The 21,045-nt window shown below is 39.6% G+C and overlaps 1 protein-coding gene across 1 annotated transcript in view; it reads left to right on the top strand.

The window, feature by feature from the left end:
- Positions 1 to 20,418, top strand: part of CENPW (centromere protein W) — a 139,337-nt gene extending 118,919 nt beyond the window's left edge. Inside the window, exon 4 of the mRNA XM_067293758.1 lies at positions 18,856 to 20,418. Coding sequence (XP_067149859.1) covers positions 18,856 to 18,878 — 23 coding nt within the window. The 3' untranslated portion in view covers positions 18,879 to 20,418. The remainder of the gene's footprint in view (positions 1 to 18,855) is intronic.
- The last annotated feature ends 627 nt before the right edge of the window (positions 20,419 to 21,045 follow it).

The raw sequence follows: 21,045 nt of genomic DNA, 5'->3' as shown, positions 1-21,045 counted from the left end.
TCCCAAAAGAAATGATAAAAAAAGCTTTACAGCCTCCCAAATCACACTACTTTGTATTTGGTATAAAGCACGCGCGCGCGCACACACACACACACACACACACACACACAAATCACTTAAAAAAATCAGTTTAAGAATGGCTTATAGTTTACAACAAGTTTTGGGCTGTTCCACAGCTCATTACTTCTGAGACAGGGTTTTTATGGGCTGAACATAATTGTAGGAGGTTTGATAGAAACCCGTGGGTGCAATGTAAAACGGCTGATCAACAGCTAGCAGGGTGGTGACTCTAGTGTCTAGAGATGTTTTAAGACAGAAATACACTCTTTTAAGCATGTACTTGTTTCTATTTCTCCTGGACTACACAAAACAAATTGTAAAGTTGTTATGCATTTGATGTGGATGGAGACAATGGTCCAGAACAGTCTCCTGCCTCTTACAGACTGACATTGTAATACTATCTAAGGAAGAAATTTAAAAATTAGAGTTAAAACAAGGAACTGTTCTCTGATACTAATTAGGTTTATATAAGGGATCGAGTTTGGAGCTGTTCAGAATGCTCCTATATTGGAATAAGTCTGTCACATGAAAAATATCAGTAAGCTTTCATTTAATACTGAATAAGTAACTTCACTGTCACAACAACAGTAGAGCTATTCTGTATCTTGCACTCTATTTCAAATTATATCTTTTGTCTAAATCCTTCCCTTGCTCCTGCTGCTTAGCTTCCTCATACTGGTTATGCAAACAGTACAGTTCTGCCTGTGGACGGGAGATGGATTAATGAGCAGATTTAAAGTGAGGTAGTCAAAGATGTACGAGAAGAACACAGCAGTTTATCATATGGGTGCCATTTACCAGGATCTAGGGGCTGGGGGAGGTGTAGCTTTCTGAGCCAACTCCCTAAAATGCCTTTTTTTGTTTTGTTTTGTTTTACTTTTTATGTTTCAGTAAGCAAAGAAAGCAGAGGAGAACTCCTTCCCTCATATCTTATCTCTGCCATCTCCAGGAACGTACTGGTAGCCTAACACATATACCACCTACTGCGAACACACAGGGCAGAGATTTGTTTGTGGCTTCTTTCAAAATGCAGTGTGCATGAGATACAGCTGCCCCCCGTTTTCAGTGTACTCCATCCTGCAAAGCATTTATTCCCCTAGGTACTTGGCATATCAAATAATTTTTTGTGTAGTTGAAACTGTGCCTAAGGGATGACCCAGACACGACTTGGCAAAGCTATGAAGCCATTTTAAAAGCAGCATCTTTACCTGCACTCATACTTGACTACTGAATCCCATTCAGCATTCATGAAAGATTCCCATCTTTTTTAAGAGTCCCGTCATTACAATAGCTATAGTAATATGGTTGTTGTAGCATCTTTTTAAACACCTCTTGGCTTTTTTTTCTGTGCTGGGATCCCTAAGTAATTATCAGGGACACTTCACAAATGATGTGAGCAATATTGCTGCCAGATATTAAGTCAAATGCTTTGCCACCATGTCATATGACATGGACAGTTCAAGAAGCAGTATGGTCAGAGAATAAGCTGACAAATTAAATAATTCTGATCTACAGCCTCAGCTGTTGTTTTGTGAATCGCTTGGTGTTAGTGGAGAACTGTAGATCCTTATTTTGGCAATGTAAACACCGCTGAGAGGAAATTTATAGCACGTCTTAGTGTTCTTGGGCACTTTGGTATCTGAGCACATGGTACAAAGTTCAGGCATTGCAGAGCTTCAGGGATGTTTTTTAAAAGCTTGTATCACAGATCTCTGTTGCTGTCAACCACACACGATAGCATTTTAAGGGCATAGTATGTTAATTTGTGTTCCTTAAAAAAACTGTTTATGAGCTACAGCACTTAAGTTGAAAGAGGTTTTGGTGATGGGACTCCACACTGTACAAATAGCAGTTCCAAGCCACTGTCTTTGAAGTAGATGTGGTTAAATTACTTGTTGTGAATAAAGTATCTAAAAGAACTAAGCCTTTTTTTTTTCCTGTTCACAAAATGTTCTTGACCTTAAGTTAGTTTTTAAGAATAGCTTTACTATTTGTATACACTGAGAAGTTTGTATGAACAACTTTTTTCCCACAAGATCAAGCCTAGCTATTTCACATGCATCTGTGGCAGGTCATTGATCACCTATGTTTCATTACATTGCTTATGCTGCAGAGATAGCTTTATTTAAAATATGAAAGATCAAAACCTAAGAAACAAGCAAAAAGGGAGCACATGGCAAAAGGCAAACAGGAGCTTTTAGCATTAATCGAGGATAAAGATCAAGAAATTAGGGAGTTTACCAGCTTGTTACATTCAGTTATCCTTGTTTGTAAGCCTAATGAAATAAGGCAATGTTGCACAGTACCTTAATTGCCTAAAACTGGGTAATGCTAAAGACTTTCCATTTCAGTTCTGAAGCCTGCATTTCACTAGCAGCTCTGTAAGCTCTCACCTAAGCTGTTGTGGCAGTGGTTTTCCTAAGCATGCTCCAATCACAACTAATAGCCTCAGAAGCACGAACAACAAATAAGGAATTTGAGCAGTTCCTGATGAAAAATTAATCTCTAGTTACTATTGCAAAAGTACTGGAGGGACAGGGCAGGAATCACATGCTACACTGATGAGGTTGCTCTTGGAGGATGCTCATCTGCGAAATTCCTGTTGCTTCTCTTCTTGGCTGGCCACTGGGAGTTTTGCCTTTTAATATTAATATTCACCGTTAGAGTGATTCTAACTGAATCATCCAGACAGCAGTTTCTATCAAATATTTTTAATAAGAGCTTAAGAAACATAGTAACAAAACAACAATCATGATGTGCTCCTAATTTCTTATGTTTGCCCCTTACTCAATAAGAAATAGTGAATCTAAGGGCTTTTGGTAACCATGGGAGCTTTGGAATTGAACTCTAAAATGTCAGGAAGTCACTAACTGTTATATGAAGAGGGATATAATGCTGTGCCTAAAGCTTAGGTTTGGGAGGCAGGAGATTTGAGGTTTGTTTCCAGCTCATTTGAAGGTTTCTTGTATCATATCTGGTCCTGAACAATCAAACTTGCATATCTAAATAAGAGTGTTCATGAGGCTGCTTATCCCCAGATCACCTGAAAGCAAATGACTTATTCAAAGCACCATTAAGGAACCCAGTTTTAAATACATTAGATGATGTGTATGATTTGCAGTGAATGTTAACACTCATTGCTTAATGTGTCTCCTTAAAAAAGACTCTGAACCAAGGAGACTACCTATTGGTAGACAAAAACTTTCAGCAGAGGGTTTGTAAGGTGGTGTTGAGCCCAAGTATATGTATTACATATCAAATTTAAGCATTCATCCATTTGATAAATTGCTCATTTTAGTCCATGCAGTGCTTTATGGAGAACATTTTGGACTCAGCCACTTGCCATTTTAGCTTTTAGTTAAATATATCAATGTTCTAATGGAATAATACATATAAATGTTCCCAACTTCCCAAGACTTCAGGGAAATACAATTTCTTACAAGATTCCTTACATACTGTGACAGTTTCAAAGCTCTGGACTATATTTCTTTGCAGCACTATCCTCACACATGCAAGAACATCATGGACAAAATCTCTAGGTGTTCCCTGTGTGCAGTACCTTTGGGAGAAGTTCATTGACACAGCTGACTAAAATCTACACATAAAGGCAATTTGGATAACTGAAAAATGTTATCCCATGGGCAGTAAGTTGCTTTGAGGTGTTTTAAGCAAGGGCAGCAGGGTGTATATTCAAGATGGACGGGTCTTGAATCCAAAAAGTCTAGCTGAATTAAGCAATTGTTATCTGGGATGAGGTAAGCACTGGTCCGTGTTGATTCTCCATCGCTTACACATCTAAATCAGTGATGAGTGTGAACCTAATGACTAAGTACCTGATACAGAATCCCTAGTAGTAACTTGTATCAGAATAAATTCTTGAATGTTCTGTTAACTATCCAGATGCTAAGTCTGTGGCTGAAATAGTGTTGCACTGACATCATTTACTGTTATGCTTTATTTAGATGCTTTCAGTTTGTCATTCTGGTAGTTCAGCAACTCCCAGAGATAGGCATTTATACAAAATACTAATGCTAGAGAGAGAGAACTGTGATCTTACTTGTAAGAAACTTGCTTTCCAAATGTAGGCTTTGTGAACTAAGTTCTGGATTTTTTTTTTTTTAATCTAAGCATGGTCTTAATACTAATTTTCTCATAGGACGCAGTTTAGAGAGCTGGAAAGCAATTCTATTGCTTTTTTTTTTTTCTTTTTTTTCTTCTGCAAAAGGCATCATTTAAGCAACTGAAGCTTCTATGCCATATGGTGTCGCATCACCACATTGCAATGCTAAAAACTTTGCAGGAAATAAAAAAAACTCTTCTCTTTCTTGAAGATGCTGAAAACCTCCACCTCTAATCTCAAATTGTCTAATTCTTCTGTTACAAATTATGACCAGCTTGTGACAAGATGTTGCCTCCTATTTTTCGTTAGCAAGTTCCATTGCCACACTGACTTTTTTATGGAAAGGTTATAAATTCAAATACTATTTAAAGCCATCCCCAATACTTTCACTGAGGAGCTTTGCTAAAAATTTTAACTTTGACAATTCTTGTTTTGCTCTTGTACTTTCTGAGTTCCAAGATTCAGCTTCTGCTGTATCACTTTGCTTTGCCAATTTTTTTTTTTTTTTAGCTCACTACTTACTCCCCAAATCTTTCCTGAGTGGGCTACTTTTTCAGTAAAGTCAGGAACCTTTCCATATGCATATTCCATCCTGATGATGGATACTTATAACAGGATAGATTCTGCAACTCTGTTTAAAGAAACACCAAATCTCCTTCATATGTAAGTCCTGAAGATCTTCTCATGGAGGACAGTGGAATACCAACTGGAAAATATCTGAGATATGGTTAGAAGGCCAGCTTTCCTTCTCCTGACAACAGCTATAGGAAACAATTTTCCCTTTCTCTTCCAGTCTGTATTTTTCAGTCTTTTTCTTTTCAGGTGGCTCCACTTTCTCTTCCTCTGCTCCACAGTACCCTTCAATTTCTTTTAATCTTTTTCTCTAACTTTTTGGTGCATCTAAAATAAAACTTGCTTCTTTCCTCCTGAAGCAAGTGGCTTTTTGGCAAGAGGGAAAGGTTGAAGGCATAAAGCAGCTGGGAATAGTGCATTTTTCTTTTTTTTGTGTGGCTTGGGGAAAATGTTTGCCAAACTGTTTCATTGCAATCTGTAAAACAGTTTATCAGTGAACAACTGACAATGAAAACATACAGTCTTGCTTATATAAGAGGCATTTGTCAGGTAGTTAAGTAAGGCGCAATACAATTCTAGTGCATTCATTACCTTTTACAGGGTTCTTCAAGGTGTAAACTCTTAAATCTTGTGACTTTAAAACAAAAGTGCTTTCACCCTCTTTCAGAAAGGTAGAGAGGGTACCCTGGGAAGGTTCTGTAACTTTGATATGTTTATATTTCCCACCAATCCTTCTAGGTTTCTGACTCCACACCTGACAAATAAGCAAGTGACCTTTTAGGCAAGTCTGTTAGGGATGTCTTGCTTTCAGTCTTCTGAACAGATACCACAAGGCTCAGCTCATGAACCTAAGTGTGCAAGAGTTTTACCCAAAAGCATGTTCTTTATTTCTTTTATTTCCCTCCTTCCCTCCCTTTCATCCTCCCTTTCTGGTTTTGGCATTAACTTTCCTGGCTATTTTAACAAGTGTAATTTGCCCCTAACTCTTTAGTTTTGAGTTCTAGTAGGCATGAACAGATAACATTGGTAAAAAGATTGCTGAAAAATCTTTTGAAGCTTTTTTTTTGGCTAAAGTGTCAGAGCAAGGCAGCCTCATGAATGAATTGTGTCTGATGACTCATTAGACAAATTAATCTAATTGTAGCCTATATTGTGGATCTTCTCTCAAAAAAGGACTCCCCAGCTAGGGATTCTATTGCATTTTTCCTAATATTTATTTCTAATTTATTTCTACCTGTAACAACAAGTATCTCAGAGCAGAAATGTTGACTATCTTGTAGAATTAAATATTGGCTTTGTTATTTCCAAATTAAGACACTGGCGTCATGGTATTCAATAAGTTGTATATGGTAAAGTTACTGAAGAAACCAAACTCTAAAACAAACAGAACCAAAAAGAAAGCAGTTTTGCAGATCTTGTAAGAGCATGGCAAAGAAGCAACTGGAAGGTTGCTACATAATTGAAAGTGACTGAAAGATTTTGGGATTCTCAAATTTTTGATGGAAAACAGGATGTTGTTTTTCAGTATAACTTTACCAAATATATTTCCTTTTATTGTCTGTGTGTAACACAATGGTCATTCTTCTCTCTTGCCTTTGACATTAGTAATGGCTACACCAGCATCAAAGAATGTGCATGTCAGTAGCAGTTTAAAATAACACAGATGTTAATTATATAATCACGTGCTCCTCTGTTTCAAAATAATGTAAACATTCAATATAGAAAAGAATTAGGGAGATTGCATAGTTAACTACAGAAAAATATAAATGCCTTTTGTAGTCCCACTTTTCCAGTCCTGGGGAATAGATCAGCAGTAGCCTTCTGTATATAGGCAAATCTATCAGGCTGTAGAACTTTTCCTATTTTTAAAAGTATTGGAGGGAAGCAGAGAGGGAGGGAGTCAGTGTTCTAAAAGCTTTAACAGAAATCAGTTTATTTTTTGTAACCTAAAGAACAAACTTTTGGTTGGAACTGCAGAAATTGAAACCCACTACTGGAGAAAGTGGTTTCAAAATCTGATTGTGCCTAGCTGTATTCATCCTGCCAAGATAGCCGAAAAAAACACACAGAGCAGACAACAAAGACATTTGTGGTAAACAAGGAACCTATGACAGCCTGTACACGATTCTTGGAAGGGGATGCTCTAATTGGCCAGAAGTTAGGCTCTAACTAGACGGAATTTTAGGTAAATAAGTGTTCTGCATCCAACAGATGCTGAATGCCCTCTGTAAGAGGTTGTTGTGTGCTACACCCTTCTGCAAAATCAAGTAGATTCTCTTCTATGAACTGAAAAGCCTAATTTTAGGCATTAATTTTAGGAAAGTGCAGTAAAATAAATGAAATAAAATGAAGCTCTTCATTCTTCTGTGTAAAGACTGGAAGTTTTTATGCTATTAAGTAATTACAGTGTTATTGCAGCAAAATATCTCCTGTACCAAAACCAGCTAAGAAATTTCGGAGCTGCATTCTAGAGCAAAAAGTGATTGACACTCCCCTTTTCTGAAATAACCACAGTTTTCTTGAATTGAGTGGTCTGCACTGGCAAACCTCATCATTGCACATCCAGCTCCTCTGAAATCTCTCTCTGATTAATTTATTGACCTTCAAGACTTTTTTTAAATTATTTTTTTCCATTACCAAATGTATCTCAGAGTCTCTTAACTGTTGAGACCTGAGGTCTTCATTTGTCCATAAGCAGGCCTTTGAACAGTGTTTGCAGAACAAAAATGGAGCATTTCCACAAGTATGGATATGCTACGCCACCTGACTTAAATCCTTAATACAAAGCTTCTCAGTGGACCGAAATACTTATCCAGATGTTGTCCCACCTCTCCACAATCCCTACTATGAAATATATGGCAAATTTTGGATTATTGTGAGGTATTAGCTCTGTCCCTTCTGGCAAAGAGCAGCACAGGGAACCTCTTCACTTTCCCTTAGGAGGAAACACAAAAGAGGAAAATGGTGGGAAAACAAAGTGAGGGGTAAAATATCTCAGAAAACCTTTTCTGAGGGTTCATGTGATACCAGGAGTCTGATCTTACTGTGATGGCTGGGACCTCTCTCCTTTTCCCACTGTTTGTGAGGAATTGCGTTCCTGCACGGGACAAGGAGCGCGGGGGTGGCGGGAGGCCCACGACAGCAGCCAGGGCCGCAACGGGCCTTGAGAGAGCAGCGGACAGACCCACAGCCTGGCCCCAGCAATGAGGGAAGGAGACTGACTTTATCTAGGGGCACTGTGGGAATGTGTGTAATTTATTGCATCCCAGGAAGCCACTAAACATTCCTGAACTGCGAGAAGACTAGGGGAAAGGATTCCCCCCTGCATAGGCACAGGAGGCAGGGGAAGTGGAGAGAGTTATTTGCAAACTTTTCTGCTTTTATTTTGTTGCTTACAGCAGATTTAAATTTTCTCTGTTCCAAAAGTGACTTTGTTTAAATATCTAGTCAAATAAAATGTAGTTTTAGAGTTTAAAAATCCTTTTGGTGTTCCCATTCTGAGGAAAAGGTGTACTCAAAACCACCTCAAACTTTGGGTGACTGAAGGTCACGAAGAGCAATGATGTAGCCGTTTCTGCAGTGATCTAATGAGGGGTCCCTGCCACTCAGCATCTCTTGAGACTGACACCATCTAGAATTTTTAAGGCTACATTAGAAAAAAGAAAGACAATTTCCGTTGAGTGGTTCTTGTTTTGTCAGGCTATATTAAAAAAGTCTGCAAATATCTTTGGAAAGTCTTTTAAAACATTCCTTTACCCAGTGCAGGAGCAGCTACATTGCCAGAGAGAACATGTTCAATCTCTTTTTAAGAACAGGCAGTGATAAAGATTTCACAGTCTTTCACATCAATTTGTTCCAGGGCTTCACAGTAGTTCCTATTGGAAAGGTTTCTCTGATTTCTGACCAAAATCACTCTTACTGTGAGTTTAGCTTGCAACCTCTTGTCTTATCCTTACCGGACATGGAGATCTGTGTATCACCTTTCCCTTCATAATTGTCCCACATGTGTTTGAATACCATTATTATGTCTCCTTTAGTAGTTTTTCCTCTGGAGTAAAAAAACCCAATTCCTTCCATATTTCTGTATATTTAAAATTCTTTGCTTATTCCTGCTGCAGTTTTCTGGACTCTAATCAATTCACAACCTTCTTTCGTTAGGCTCCCCAAATTGAATGCCTTTACTTCAACTGCAGCCTCGCTGGCATTGGGCAAAGCAGACAGACCACTGCATATGCTTTCAAGGCAGCAGCCTTCTTTATACAATCCAGTACAGAGTTTTGCTTTGCCTCAATACAGTGACACCATTAACTCGTGTTCACATCATGACCCATGATAGATCAGATATAGATTTATCTCCATAAATAGATACAGATATTATGTATGATCCACTATAAGCTCCTGTTCTGCAACTCAGCTGCTTTGCAGTTTTTCTCCATCCTGTATTTGTACAATTGATTATCCCTACATAAGATAAGAGCTTGGAAAACAATTCAATAAAAATAAAGAAATGTTTTTTTCCAAGCAGCATAGCTCTTGGCAACATCCCATAGTATATGGTTGAACTTTATTCCTGGTGGGAACCCGGCTGGCATAGAATGAGCTCCATTAAGTGTGCGATTGCATATTGATCTCTACTTGCCATTCATTGTGTCTTTAGGATTTTAATAATGGTCTGCTCTTAAGGATGAGTGGGAGCTCTTTGTTCCTTACGCTCTCATAAATGCTATTGCAATAACAGATTGCCAGGAATTTTTTCTCGTGTTGGAGAGCTAATTAGATTCAAGTATTTTAGGGAAGCTACAAGTTTTCTAAATAATACATATGCAAATGCACAGCAGGAAGAAGGGAAGGATAACAGTCTGGAGCAGTGTCTTAAGCATCATGATTGACAGACTCAATAAGCACATCTGGTAAGTAAGATGATGGCAGGGTCGGCATGCGCACACTGTAAAACTGTAAATGTGGTCTGTGGAGGATAAGGGCTCCTTAGAGCTGACATTATATTTACCAGGCTCACGCTTTTCTAGTGGGAGAGGCCCTTCACCCTCTACTGTAAACAGAAAGAAATCAGAGGCTCTCTCATGCAGGGCTGTTGGCAGATCACCATGAACTTGTTTCAGCCAGAGCACACTTCGGCGTCATGGTCAGTGAAAGTCTCTGAGCTTCAAAGGTAAGTCCCGTGCTCAAAGAGAGACATTGTGATGACCCAGGACTCCTGGCAGATTTGGTTTCAGTTACTGGAAGATTCTCAAAAAATTCAGAGGCACTTCAACTCCCTTCAGACTTCAGCAAAGAGCAGTAGATCTCCTAGACAAAGCGTAAAGTGTAGCACTAGCAGTCCAGTGAGAGCCTGCATCTTGATTTCACTAGAACAGATGTTATCTGCAAGTAATTAACATACTTGTCATCACCAGTGAAATAGATACAGAATTCTTCAAGAATTTTTTTATTCATCCTAAAGAAAAGTGTTTGTGCACAAAGCAAAATTTCCACATTAGTATTAAAATAACATTCAGTGAGGCAACTGGCATGTGTCACTTTTTCAGTTTCTTCCAGTTCCTTTTCTTTCCTTTTTTTTCTCTTTTCTTTTCTTTTCTTTTCTTTTCTTTTCTTTTCTTTTCTTTTCTTTTCTTTTCTTTTCTTTTCTTTTCCCAAAGAGCAGTGCTGTAACACTTAGACCAGAGCCGGAGAATACATTTCATCATTGACATGTATCTTTTAACAATGGAATATCTGATGGCTGTATTCTATGTTTCACAGATTTTTGAATGCCACTGTCTGCTATGTACAGAGCAGTAGCAGGTACGTATCCTCCTCTCATGAGTTTCACTGCAACGTGACCTCAGTGAACTCCAAAGAGCTGCTTTTTGTTTACATGGTTATGTGAGGGTCCCAGACACAGGGTCATGTATCATCAGTGTTCTCTGTTTTTAAAATTCTCTGACTTTGGCTTTGCAGAAGTCATAACCCTAATTAATTAGAATATTTTGTTAAAATAATTATTTTAAAGACCCTACCTCCAAGGAATCTTTTAAACAGCTTGGATGAAAGATAGTATCTATTCCACAAGTCCTTTGTATTCACTGTTATTCCTCCGAGTTATTCCTCTGTCTAGAGCATCTGTTTGTAAATAAAGACCTGTTCCACCAGATGTACTTCATCTCCCAGTAATCTAGACTTGCATTTGTGGGAAATGGAAAAGAATAACTTATTTGGAAATGTTTCAGAGATACAGAGTTGGTTAGGGTTTGAGGAGTATAGCTTTTGCCTGGCCTGCTATTTTCAGAGTCATCATTTTCTAAACCCTGACTATATAATAGGATGGTTCCCTTTACACAGCTCACTCTCACTAAGTTCATATGAGCTGCTGTTGTCTTAAAGAATTAAAATAATTTTGCGGTTATGATGCTGAGGGTGGGGTGGAGGAGAAATAGTCTCCGTTCTTGGAACTGCCACAGGATTCTTGTGTGATCTTGGTCAAGTCACTTGATCCTGAATTAGTTTATCTGTAACAGGACCCTGCTAATCACTTTTCCCATCTCTGTAAGCTCTTCAGAGAAAGGATTGCCTCTTACTACATGTTTCTGCTATGCCAGATGTAATGGGATAACTTTTGACTTGGGCTTCCATGTACGAAATAAATACTAATAGTTTATGCAGAGAGGTAGGAAACTTGAATTCACAGAATCACAGAATCACAGAATCACTGAGGTTGGAAGGGACCTCTGGAGATCATCTAGTCCAACCCCCCTGCTCAAGCAGGGTCACCTAGAGCACATTGCACAGGATTGCATCCAGGCGCATTTTGAATATCTCCAGAGAAGGAGACTCCACCACCTCTCGGGGCAACCTGTTCCAGTGCTCTGTCACCCTCACAGTGAAAAAGTTTTTCCTCATGTTAAGATGGAAGTGTCTGTGTTTCAGTTTGTGCCCATTGCCTCGCGTCCTGTCGCTCGTCACCACTGAAAAGAGTCTGGCCCCATCCTCTCGACACCCTCCCTTCAGATACTTGTACACATTGATAAGATCTCCTCTCAGCCTTCTCTTCTCCAGGCTAAACAGGCCCAGCTCTCTCAGTCTTTCCTCATAAGAGAGATGCTCCAGTCCCCTAATCATCTTTGTGGCCCTTCGCTGGACTTGCTCCAGTAGTGCCACATCCCTCTTGTACTGGGGAGCCCAGAACTGGACGCAGTACTCTAGATGTGGCCTCACCAGGGCTGAGTAGAGGGGGAGAATCACCTCCCTCGACCTGCTGGCAACACTCTTTCTGATGCAGCCCAGGATACCATTGGCCTTCTTGGCCACAAGGGCACATTGCTGCCTCATACTTAACTTGGTGTCCACCAGCACTCCCAGGTCCTTCTCAGCAGAGCTGCTTTCCAGCAGGTCAACCCCCAACCTGTACTGCTGCATGGGGTTATTCCTCCCCAGGTGCAGGACCCTGCACTTCCCTTTGTTGAATTTCATGAGGTTCCTCTCTGCCCACCTCTCCAGCCTGTCCAAGTCTCTTTGAATGGCAGCACAGCCCTCTGGCGTATCGGCCACTCCTCCCAGTTTTGTATCATCAGCAAACTTGCTGAGGGTGCACTCTGTGCCTTCATCCAGGTCATTGATGAAGAAGTTGAACAAGACTGGACCCAGGACTGACCCCTGGGGGACACCGCTAGCTACAGGCCTCCAACTAGACTCTGTGCCACTGAGCACAACTCTCTGAGCTCTGCCATTCAGCCAGTTCTCAATCCACCTCACTGTCCACTCATCTAACCCACACTTCCTGAGCTTGTCTATGAGGATGCTATGGGAGACAGTGTCAAAAGCCTTGCTGAAGTCTAGGTAGACAACATCCACTGCTCTCCCCTCATCTACCCAGCCAGTCATTCCATCATAGAAGGCTATCAGATTGGTTAGGCATGATTTCCCCTTGGTGAAGCCATGCTGACTACTCCTGATCACCTTCTTTTCCTCCACGTGCATGGAGATGGCTTCCAGGATGAGCTGCTCCATCACCTTTCCAGGGATGGAGGTGAGGCTGACTGGCCTGTAGTTCCCTGGGTCCTCCTTCTTGCCCTTTTTAAAGACTGGGGTGACATTGGCTTTCTTCCAGTCCTCGGGCACCTCTCCTGTTCTCCATGACCTTTCAAAGATGATGGAGAGTGGCTTAGCAATAATGTCCGCCAGCCTTATGAAGGGTTATTTTACATATCAACTCCTCAGCTCTTTCCTCAATGCACTTCTGAATTAAGCAGTGTTAACCTCATTTACAGAAGAAACTTGCTTTCAGAAGGTCTGAAGTCCAAAGAAAGCTGTGGCATCAAGAGCTAGCAAAAGGGAGAGACTGAATTTGAAACCGAGCTGCTCTGATTCCATTTTATTTAATCTCTCCTGCCCACATATCCTCCAAGTCCTTCTCTGCAGTAGACTCTGTGTTGATTATTGACAGGAGTGGAGTAAAAAGTGTCTGTTATGCCAGGACTCTGAAGCACTGGATCTGGAACAAGCCATGCATCTTTAAGTCTAGCTATTGCAGTGACATCTTGAAGCCACCTAGGGCAGAGAAGTTTCCTCTAAACAGAGCTTTCTATCCAACAAGTCCTTGAATACTTTTTGTGAGTAAATGATCCTTCGGCATGTGCTCTAATTAAAATCATATCAGGACTGTTCCACATTACCCAGCACAACCTCTGGAGTTGCTTCTTCACCTTCCTCCACCTCGCCTGCTGAGCCCTGCTTGTTTGCATTCCAGCCTGGCGGACAGTCGGTGCAGCTGAACCCACCTAAAACAAACCACATGAATAGGATGAGGAATGCCTGAAAGAATTAAGTTGTTGTACTTCAAACTGTGTGATATATTATAGCCCAAAGATGGTCCGGCAAAGGAAATTATTTGTACAGCAGGCCTTTAGGTACCATGATGAAGGGCGGAAACAGGGAAGATTAAATGATGGCTTCTGCAATTCTAATCACAAATCATGCTTTCTCTTTGACTGTGAGTGATGCTGTGGTCATGACAAGAGGGTTAGTTATAAAGCTATAAGGTTGACACGGGAGCTCTATATAATATCCTTTTGTCTCAACTAGCAGTCAAAGAGCTCTAAATCTTGTAGAGTCATAGAGTTAGAGAAGAAAAAGATGCTATGAATCAATGATTTTAGTGTAGATCTGCTTATTTACACATTGAAACGTAGAAAGCCCTGCTTCTCTGAACAGAGGGCAGGGCAAAGAACTCAGAGACAATCTCCTTCCTCACAGCACCAACACTCCTTTCAGCACTTCCCCAAGATTTCCGTTAGGCTTCTATTATGTCCAATTCCATTTAAGCTATGCTGGAGCTTTATATCTCTCTCTCTGTATACTTCTTCTGTATGCAGAGATTACTCCGTCCCTGCTGGTGGAAAGGAAAAAAGAAAAAAAAAAGAAAGAAAAATATAAGCAAAAACACCCTTCTAATATTTTTTACTGTCTTCTTCCTAGAGCTTTTGATGATCTAAAAATATCATTGCAAGTGATATTACAGGAAAATTTTCTAATCTGTAAATTTCAACATAAAATGAGTTTTAATTTTAGGATTAAGCACCATCCAAATACCCTGCCACATGGTAGAAAATCTGTCATCTGTAATTAAGAAAGACTTCAGCAACCTTGGTTTCTAGAGAAGTTCAGGTATGACCAGACCCTGAATAAACACTTGAGCTAGGTCAAACATCCAGCAGTTGTTGAATCCACCTCATGCAGTTGAGTGACTCAGTTGGTGAAGACCCTAGTTTAAGGAAAGATGTTTCTCATCTTTGAGACATTCTTCATGGGGGGTTGTAGCAAGTCATTTAGCTGCTCTGCACCTTGACTTTCCCTTTGAAGGTGGAACTTGGCCTGACATATGAAGGCTATAAGCTCCTCAGGGCAGAGATCCTCTCCTAATGTATGCAATACATTTCATGGTTGTGGAATATAAAGAATGATGAATCATTTGAGTACCAATATTCAGCCATGTTTTTGAAGCCCATATATAGAAAGGGTTGGTTTTAACAATAGCCTAAAACACTCCTCAGAAGTACTGAAAAGCAGCAAAGTAGTTTCAGGAACTGCACTGTCACTTATGTACATAGTGAACATGTGTGCACAGGAAGAAAGAGAGCTTCTGCCTCAATTAAGCTTTTGGGTTTTCCAGAAAATGTTTAGGATTGCACAGCTCTTCCATGACAGTGAACGCTAAAGAATTGCCCACACACCCCCACTGTAATCACAAATGTCAAAATAGTAAATTATGAGTTGTCCAGAGAATCAGGTTCTTTGTGCTCTAGTCAGGCTTAACATGTCACTAAGTAGATTTCAGTTTCATATGGGCTAATGCCAAAAACCAAAGCAAGAAAGATGAAAACTACACTTGCACTGTGGATGGGAAATTGTGGAGTCTCAGTGGCAGGTACCTGGTGGGCTAAAAATGTTATAGCAGTGGAAACTTTAATAACTACTGTATGGCAACAACGTGCTTGTTTTGTGACTGTCTATGATATTAAACCTTTGAAGACTGCAGTCAATAATGGCACATTCAGTATTGACAGGGTGTTTTGTGCCAGGAAATCCAGGCTGCCAGGAGCAAGTGGTTAATTATTATTGAATAGACAGGCTTCAGAGTGTTTCTGTAACCCACTCTATAGAGGGGTACTATGGACAAAAGCAACCCTCAGGTGTAGGTGTCAGAAAAACAGTTTGGGGAGAGGTGTGGGAGGGAAAAAACATTGTAAAATCACTATGATTGGAGCATGCCTCTCTTGAAGGAACAGTTAGAGTTAAACTGAAGTTAATTTAGTTAGAATGAAGTTAAACTTGAGAAGAGACTGAATCTGAGCTGGCAATGGTAAACAGAGGATGGGAGCAGCTGTAGAAGTTTTCCTGCCTGAAGGAAGGAGTTACCCTTTATAGCTGTGGCCAGAAGTTTTGCTTTCAAACTTTTGCTTCTTCCAAACAGCCTTATTCTATCCAAGATGACCGAGTCTGCTCTCAGTTAGATGTCTGTGAGGAAAAACAAAAGTACCTAATGAAAGCTTATAGGAGATTTGCAATGGGAGTCCACATGCCTTTTGATCTTTTTTGTTTTGTTAAGTTAGGGAGATAAATGAAGAAATTGTCTGCTGCAGCTACAGGTTCAGAATCCTCCAGACTAAAGGTGAAATATCTGATCCATTAACACGAGTAAGTTCATGTATTCCTTCAGAATCCACCTGAAGTGCCCTCTTCTCAAAGTGTTCAAAATCTATGTGTTAATTTGGTCTAGTTTCCTTTTAAGGAGAAATGCAATGACTGAATTGAGCAAGGCCATGCTACCACGAACAAAATTTATAAGCTGCTGTTTCTTCTAAAGGTGTGAAGTAATTGAATATTGGTCATTGGGCTGAATACTATAATATCTGGTGCATATGCTATAAATAGTGCTGCTAATAAGACTGGTAACCATTGCTATAAAAATGTCTTTAGCAGATACCATCCTACTTCAGGTAAGACTCTAATGAGTTGGTTCTGGTGATATTAGCATACAGCGCAAAAATTAGAGGTGCTCTGAATAGTAGAGTAAACCTTCATCTCTTGTTGAAAGTCAGCTCATTTAAACACAAGCCTTGTTTATGTAACTGAACAGAAGGCTTTATTCGTGATAAAGAACATCCCATAAAATGGATGAGAAGAAAAAAAAAAAAAGCTTAAATAACCAGCTGATCAGAAGTTCCCATTATAATTGCACGGGTATTATGTCTATATGTGTTGACTGGAAGGCATTGCAACTGAGTAAGAAATTATATTATCTATGTGAACTGTATTAGCTAAGTTATATTCTGACTATTGTGCCCAGGTTTTATAATAATGTTTCCAAGAGGAGGGTGACATATTAAAAGGAGTCAAAGTAAAGCAACAAGAATTATGCGAGTTCTAGAAACCCTTCCTAGTAAAAAAGACCTAAGAAGTTCCATCTGTTTCAGTTTATGTATGCCTGGAGGTGGTTTCCTCACAGCCTATTACCGGGAGACGATAGAGATTTATAATAGGAAAAGATATATATCAAGATTGAGTGGCTTGATATTAACTGAATTCAGTTAAAAAATGCATGTTGTCTCTCTCACTTTCACTGGTTGCTTTCTATGGCCACATCTACATGGGAGTTCTTTGGGTTAAATGACTCAAGACTCTTCCTGGATTGTGGTAAGAAAATACAAATGGCTGAAGTGGTTTGGAAATTTTCTGATGAAATAGTTTAATGAGAAAATACTGATTTATTGAAGCTGAAATCTTTTGCAAAAACATCCCAGGTTTGAGGAACTCTAATTGAACCATGGACAAGATTCCAGCAGAGCAGGAACAGTGGTTTCCCTGGCTAAACCTGTTCTGGTAAATTAAGTGTTCTTGGGACCATTCTCTGGTGTTAAAGCCAACTGGCATGGAAGAACCCGGGTCCATATTGTGAAGATCTCTTACTCTCCACAGCAGGATGGTGACATCCAGTTTACCTGTTGGGAATGTTACATAGAGTGTGCCAGTTTCCAGACCATACACTGGAACTGTTTGGTAGAATGGCAGCTGGCACTGGCCAAAACCATACCAGGGACTGTTCTGCCATTTTGTTAGCAATAAAGTTTCAGTGCCCAGGAAGAGTTCTTGACACTGTTTCCTCAGCTAGAGCAGACACAGTTATGGTGTGCTCCTGGATATCCCAAGCCTCCAGGATCTGTGGTTCCAAGCTTCCTCACACAGTGGGCAGACCTGTGAGCTAGCTGGTCTCCAGAACAAGAGACTTTGAGAAGTCCAGCAGCAGCTCCTCACTGAGACAGACAAGAGAGAACTTTGGCTGACATCCTCCAGTAGTCCCGAAGGTATATTTCACTTCAGAAAAACCTGCACCTTTGTTCCAAAATGAGAACAAAATTCATAATCTTAAAAACCTTGACCTCCAAAGTTTCATAGGCCTCTGAAAGTCACAGCTCTCATAAAACCAAATCAGAAGTTTACTTTGTGAAGCTTGGAGAAAAAAAAAATGCTTCAGCTGATGTTCAGAAGAGTCTGATGACCCAGGAATAACTCCACTGCTGAGTTTCTAACCCTAGAGGACTTAGGGGCTTGATTTTCCAGTCTTGAGTGAGTCTTCTAGAAACAGAGTCACTCAGAATCATGAGTAGCTTTGGAAAATGTGAGACAGAAGACACTAGTGTCTATACTCTGCAGGATGTATATTTTTCTCTTCAGCTTGAACTGCAGTGGCTTTGTGTAGCTACTAAGTGCAACTGCAGTGAAATGAAGAATGCTGGAGACTCATATTTGGGCTATGCCTTAGATACTGCCAGCATTATAATATGCCAGTCTGAGTGGCTAACAGCTGAACCCAGAAGTCCCCATGGGAAGTGTGCCCTATGGCCTAGGACAACATATTGCACTTGGTATTTGCAGCTTACGTGCTATCCCACACAGAAACCCAGCAAGCTGCATTTTTTAACAAATAGTTTTATATGCCACATCCTCACCATTGATCACTCTGTCAGTGACTGCAAAAAGATTTTGTTAACTTGTTTAGACTGGTTTCCCCACTGCTAAATAGCTTTTGCTATTTGATGTTTGGTCTTTACAGCTCTTATGGTTAGAGTGATAGAATGCTTCTATAAAAGTATTTTTTTTTTATTTTCATTTTTCTCAGTATGGAGGAAGGAAAACTAGGCACGAAAGAATTTAAGGAAATGAAATTTTTATTACCCCAAACTGGGCATAGTAAGTCACTAGGGTTCTATCGGAAAAATTAAAGATATTAAAAATTCTCTTCAAATTCCTTGGGGAGGGGTGTTAAAAAGTTTATTAATGTGGATAAGCTCTTTGTAAAAGAGTCGGTATCCAGTACCAGCTCCCCTCCCCTTCATTACTGTGTGGGCTGCCTCCTCTGCTATGCACAATCACATAATACCCCTGTGGCAATGACAGCGGTTGCTTACACAGAAAAGTAATACTAGGAAAGTATTTATGCATTTGTACTGTATTGAGTGTGATAAATGTTTTTCCCTTTCTGAAAAACAAAACACTTGCATTGTCTGCTTTTGTTCTTCATCTCCTCCCATCTGTTTTGTTTCTTTTAGCTGGAAAGAAGAATAACAGCTGACTCTCTGGGGATTGCCAGTGGTCTGTGGAGGATTTGAAGGCTCCTATAACATCTTTGAAGCTCCTTTTAAAAAGTAATTCTGTCTTAGTTCATGTGAAAAGTTGTATAATTCTTTCATCAGATCATAATTGTTGCAGTGAAAGAACTAGACCTACTTTCTATCTCTGTCAGTAGCGAGGGTTTTGTGGCTGTATGGCCCACTGGACATCCAACATTTTATGTTTCCAGCCATGGAGAAAGACCAAACGCATTTGTCTAAAATGCGAGCTTGATATGAGAGTGATATAACAGTCTCCTTCACCCAAAGTATCAAAGCCAATATATCATTTTAGATTGCAGTAAAAGCATAAAAATTATCTCAATTGCCTGTGAAGAGAAGCTTCTGAACATGGATCTCAGAAATTCAAATGCAGCCACTGTACGTTATTTAAAACAGATCTGAAATCATGTGGGACTTTCCAGCTACTACAACCCTGATTTTTTCGGTAGAAACACAAGGTCTTTGATATTTTGAATGGTGAATTGCCACAACCAGTAGGGATGTCTGGGTTATGGTTGAGCAGTGTGGACCATTTTGATGTTCTGTCCTACAGAGGGCAAAATTACAAAAAAATTTAACTGCATATCATGGTGAGTTAATCGCAATTGCTTGGAAATGATGACAATGCAAAATGAAATGATCATGAGCTTCTGTGCCTTTAGCCATGGAAATTTCATAGAAATGTAATCTGCTGAAAAACATGGGAGTTCGCAGATTGTTGGGGTCATAGGAAGAGAGCTATAACTAGGTCCTGTAAAAGCTCATTAACACTGAATAATTCAAGGTTTAGTAAATACAATATAAATACAATTTAAACAATAAAAGTTATCTGGAGCTGAAGCACTCATATTTTTTTTGCTATGGCACTATTGAAAAAGACCCAGTAGGATGCTCCTTACAGTAGCACATTTTTACACTGAACAAGGTTTGTCTAGCACAGAGACCAAAGGGGACATGTGTTTCAGGTTTTTTCACAGCCTTTATCAGTTCGCAGGAACAGATTTTCATTGGGAGCTTGATTTGGCATGACTACTGATGTAAGACACCACAACTTAACTGCATCTGCCTAAATAAACACTACAACTATTTAAGGGGCAGCTACTACACAAATTGGAGGTAGAACCTGGCCTATAAGGTAATCAAGTTATTATGAAACTAATACATCCCTTGTCCCTTCTATTAAAACCAGAAGCAGGAAGACAAGTTTCTATATGACAGCTTAGCCCATGAATAATATGTTTTTCTTTTTACATAAGAAGTGTTTTTTAAATTTTAGATTATAATAAAGAACACAAAGAAATATTCCTTATTTTATTAGCTGTACCAAAGTCATGCTGGCAAGTGAAGAAATAATAAACTAAAATTGCTCCATGTGTTTTCTATTATATAATCAGCTGGTGGTGATGCAAAGGACAAGCCCGAACTACTCACTCGCCAATCTGGCAGTTACAAAACTCTGAACCAGAAAAATGTCATTTTTTTCACTGGAAAAGACCGAAGTATAGTGTTCAGGATGAACACAACCCAGCTTATGGGGCATATACCAATTTAATGTGAGGTTTCTGTGACTGGTATTATGGCATGGCGTTACCAAATAATGTTTTGTTTAAACTCAGGGAAAAAGAAATGTTTTTCATGTGCATTATTTGTTATGAGCTAATGTGCTCTAAATGGTGAATGGTGTATGCAAGGCACTCTGATTTTGTTATGAGCTAGTAAGATAGAAATTAAAATAAGTCTTTCCCCAAGTTTCATTTAATTTGTTAAATACATTTTTAAATACATTTCTTTGTCTACAGGGTATTATTTACTTGCAATACTTCAGATGTAACCATGTCTGTCACCAAAAGCTTCTAAGGAAATTAAGCTACTGTAGGATAAGAAGCAAGAGCTTCACAGGGACAAACAACAGGTTAAAAGTTGGAAAGCAAAAATTAGGGATAAAGGGTCAGTTTTCATAGCAGAAGAGATTATCCATGTAGTACCACAGTAATCTGTACTTGGGCCTGAACAGCACAGGCTCAAGTACAGATTTCATAAATAATTCATGGAAGAGGTGAACAGTGAGGTGACAAAGATTACTGATGATGCTAAGTTATTTAGGGTAGTAAAGCTGCCTGTGAAAAA

The sequence above is a fragment of the Apteryx mantelli genome, chromosome 3 (genome assembly GCF_036417845.1).
Source record: "Apteryx mantelli isolate bAptMan1 chromosome 3, bAptMan1.hap1, whole genome shotgun sequence".
Lineage (NCBI taxonomy): Eukaryota > Metazoa > Chordata > Aves > Apterygiformes > Apterygidae > Apteryx > Apteryx mantelli.
This window is presented reverse-complemented; position numbering and strand designations above follow the sequence as displayed.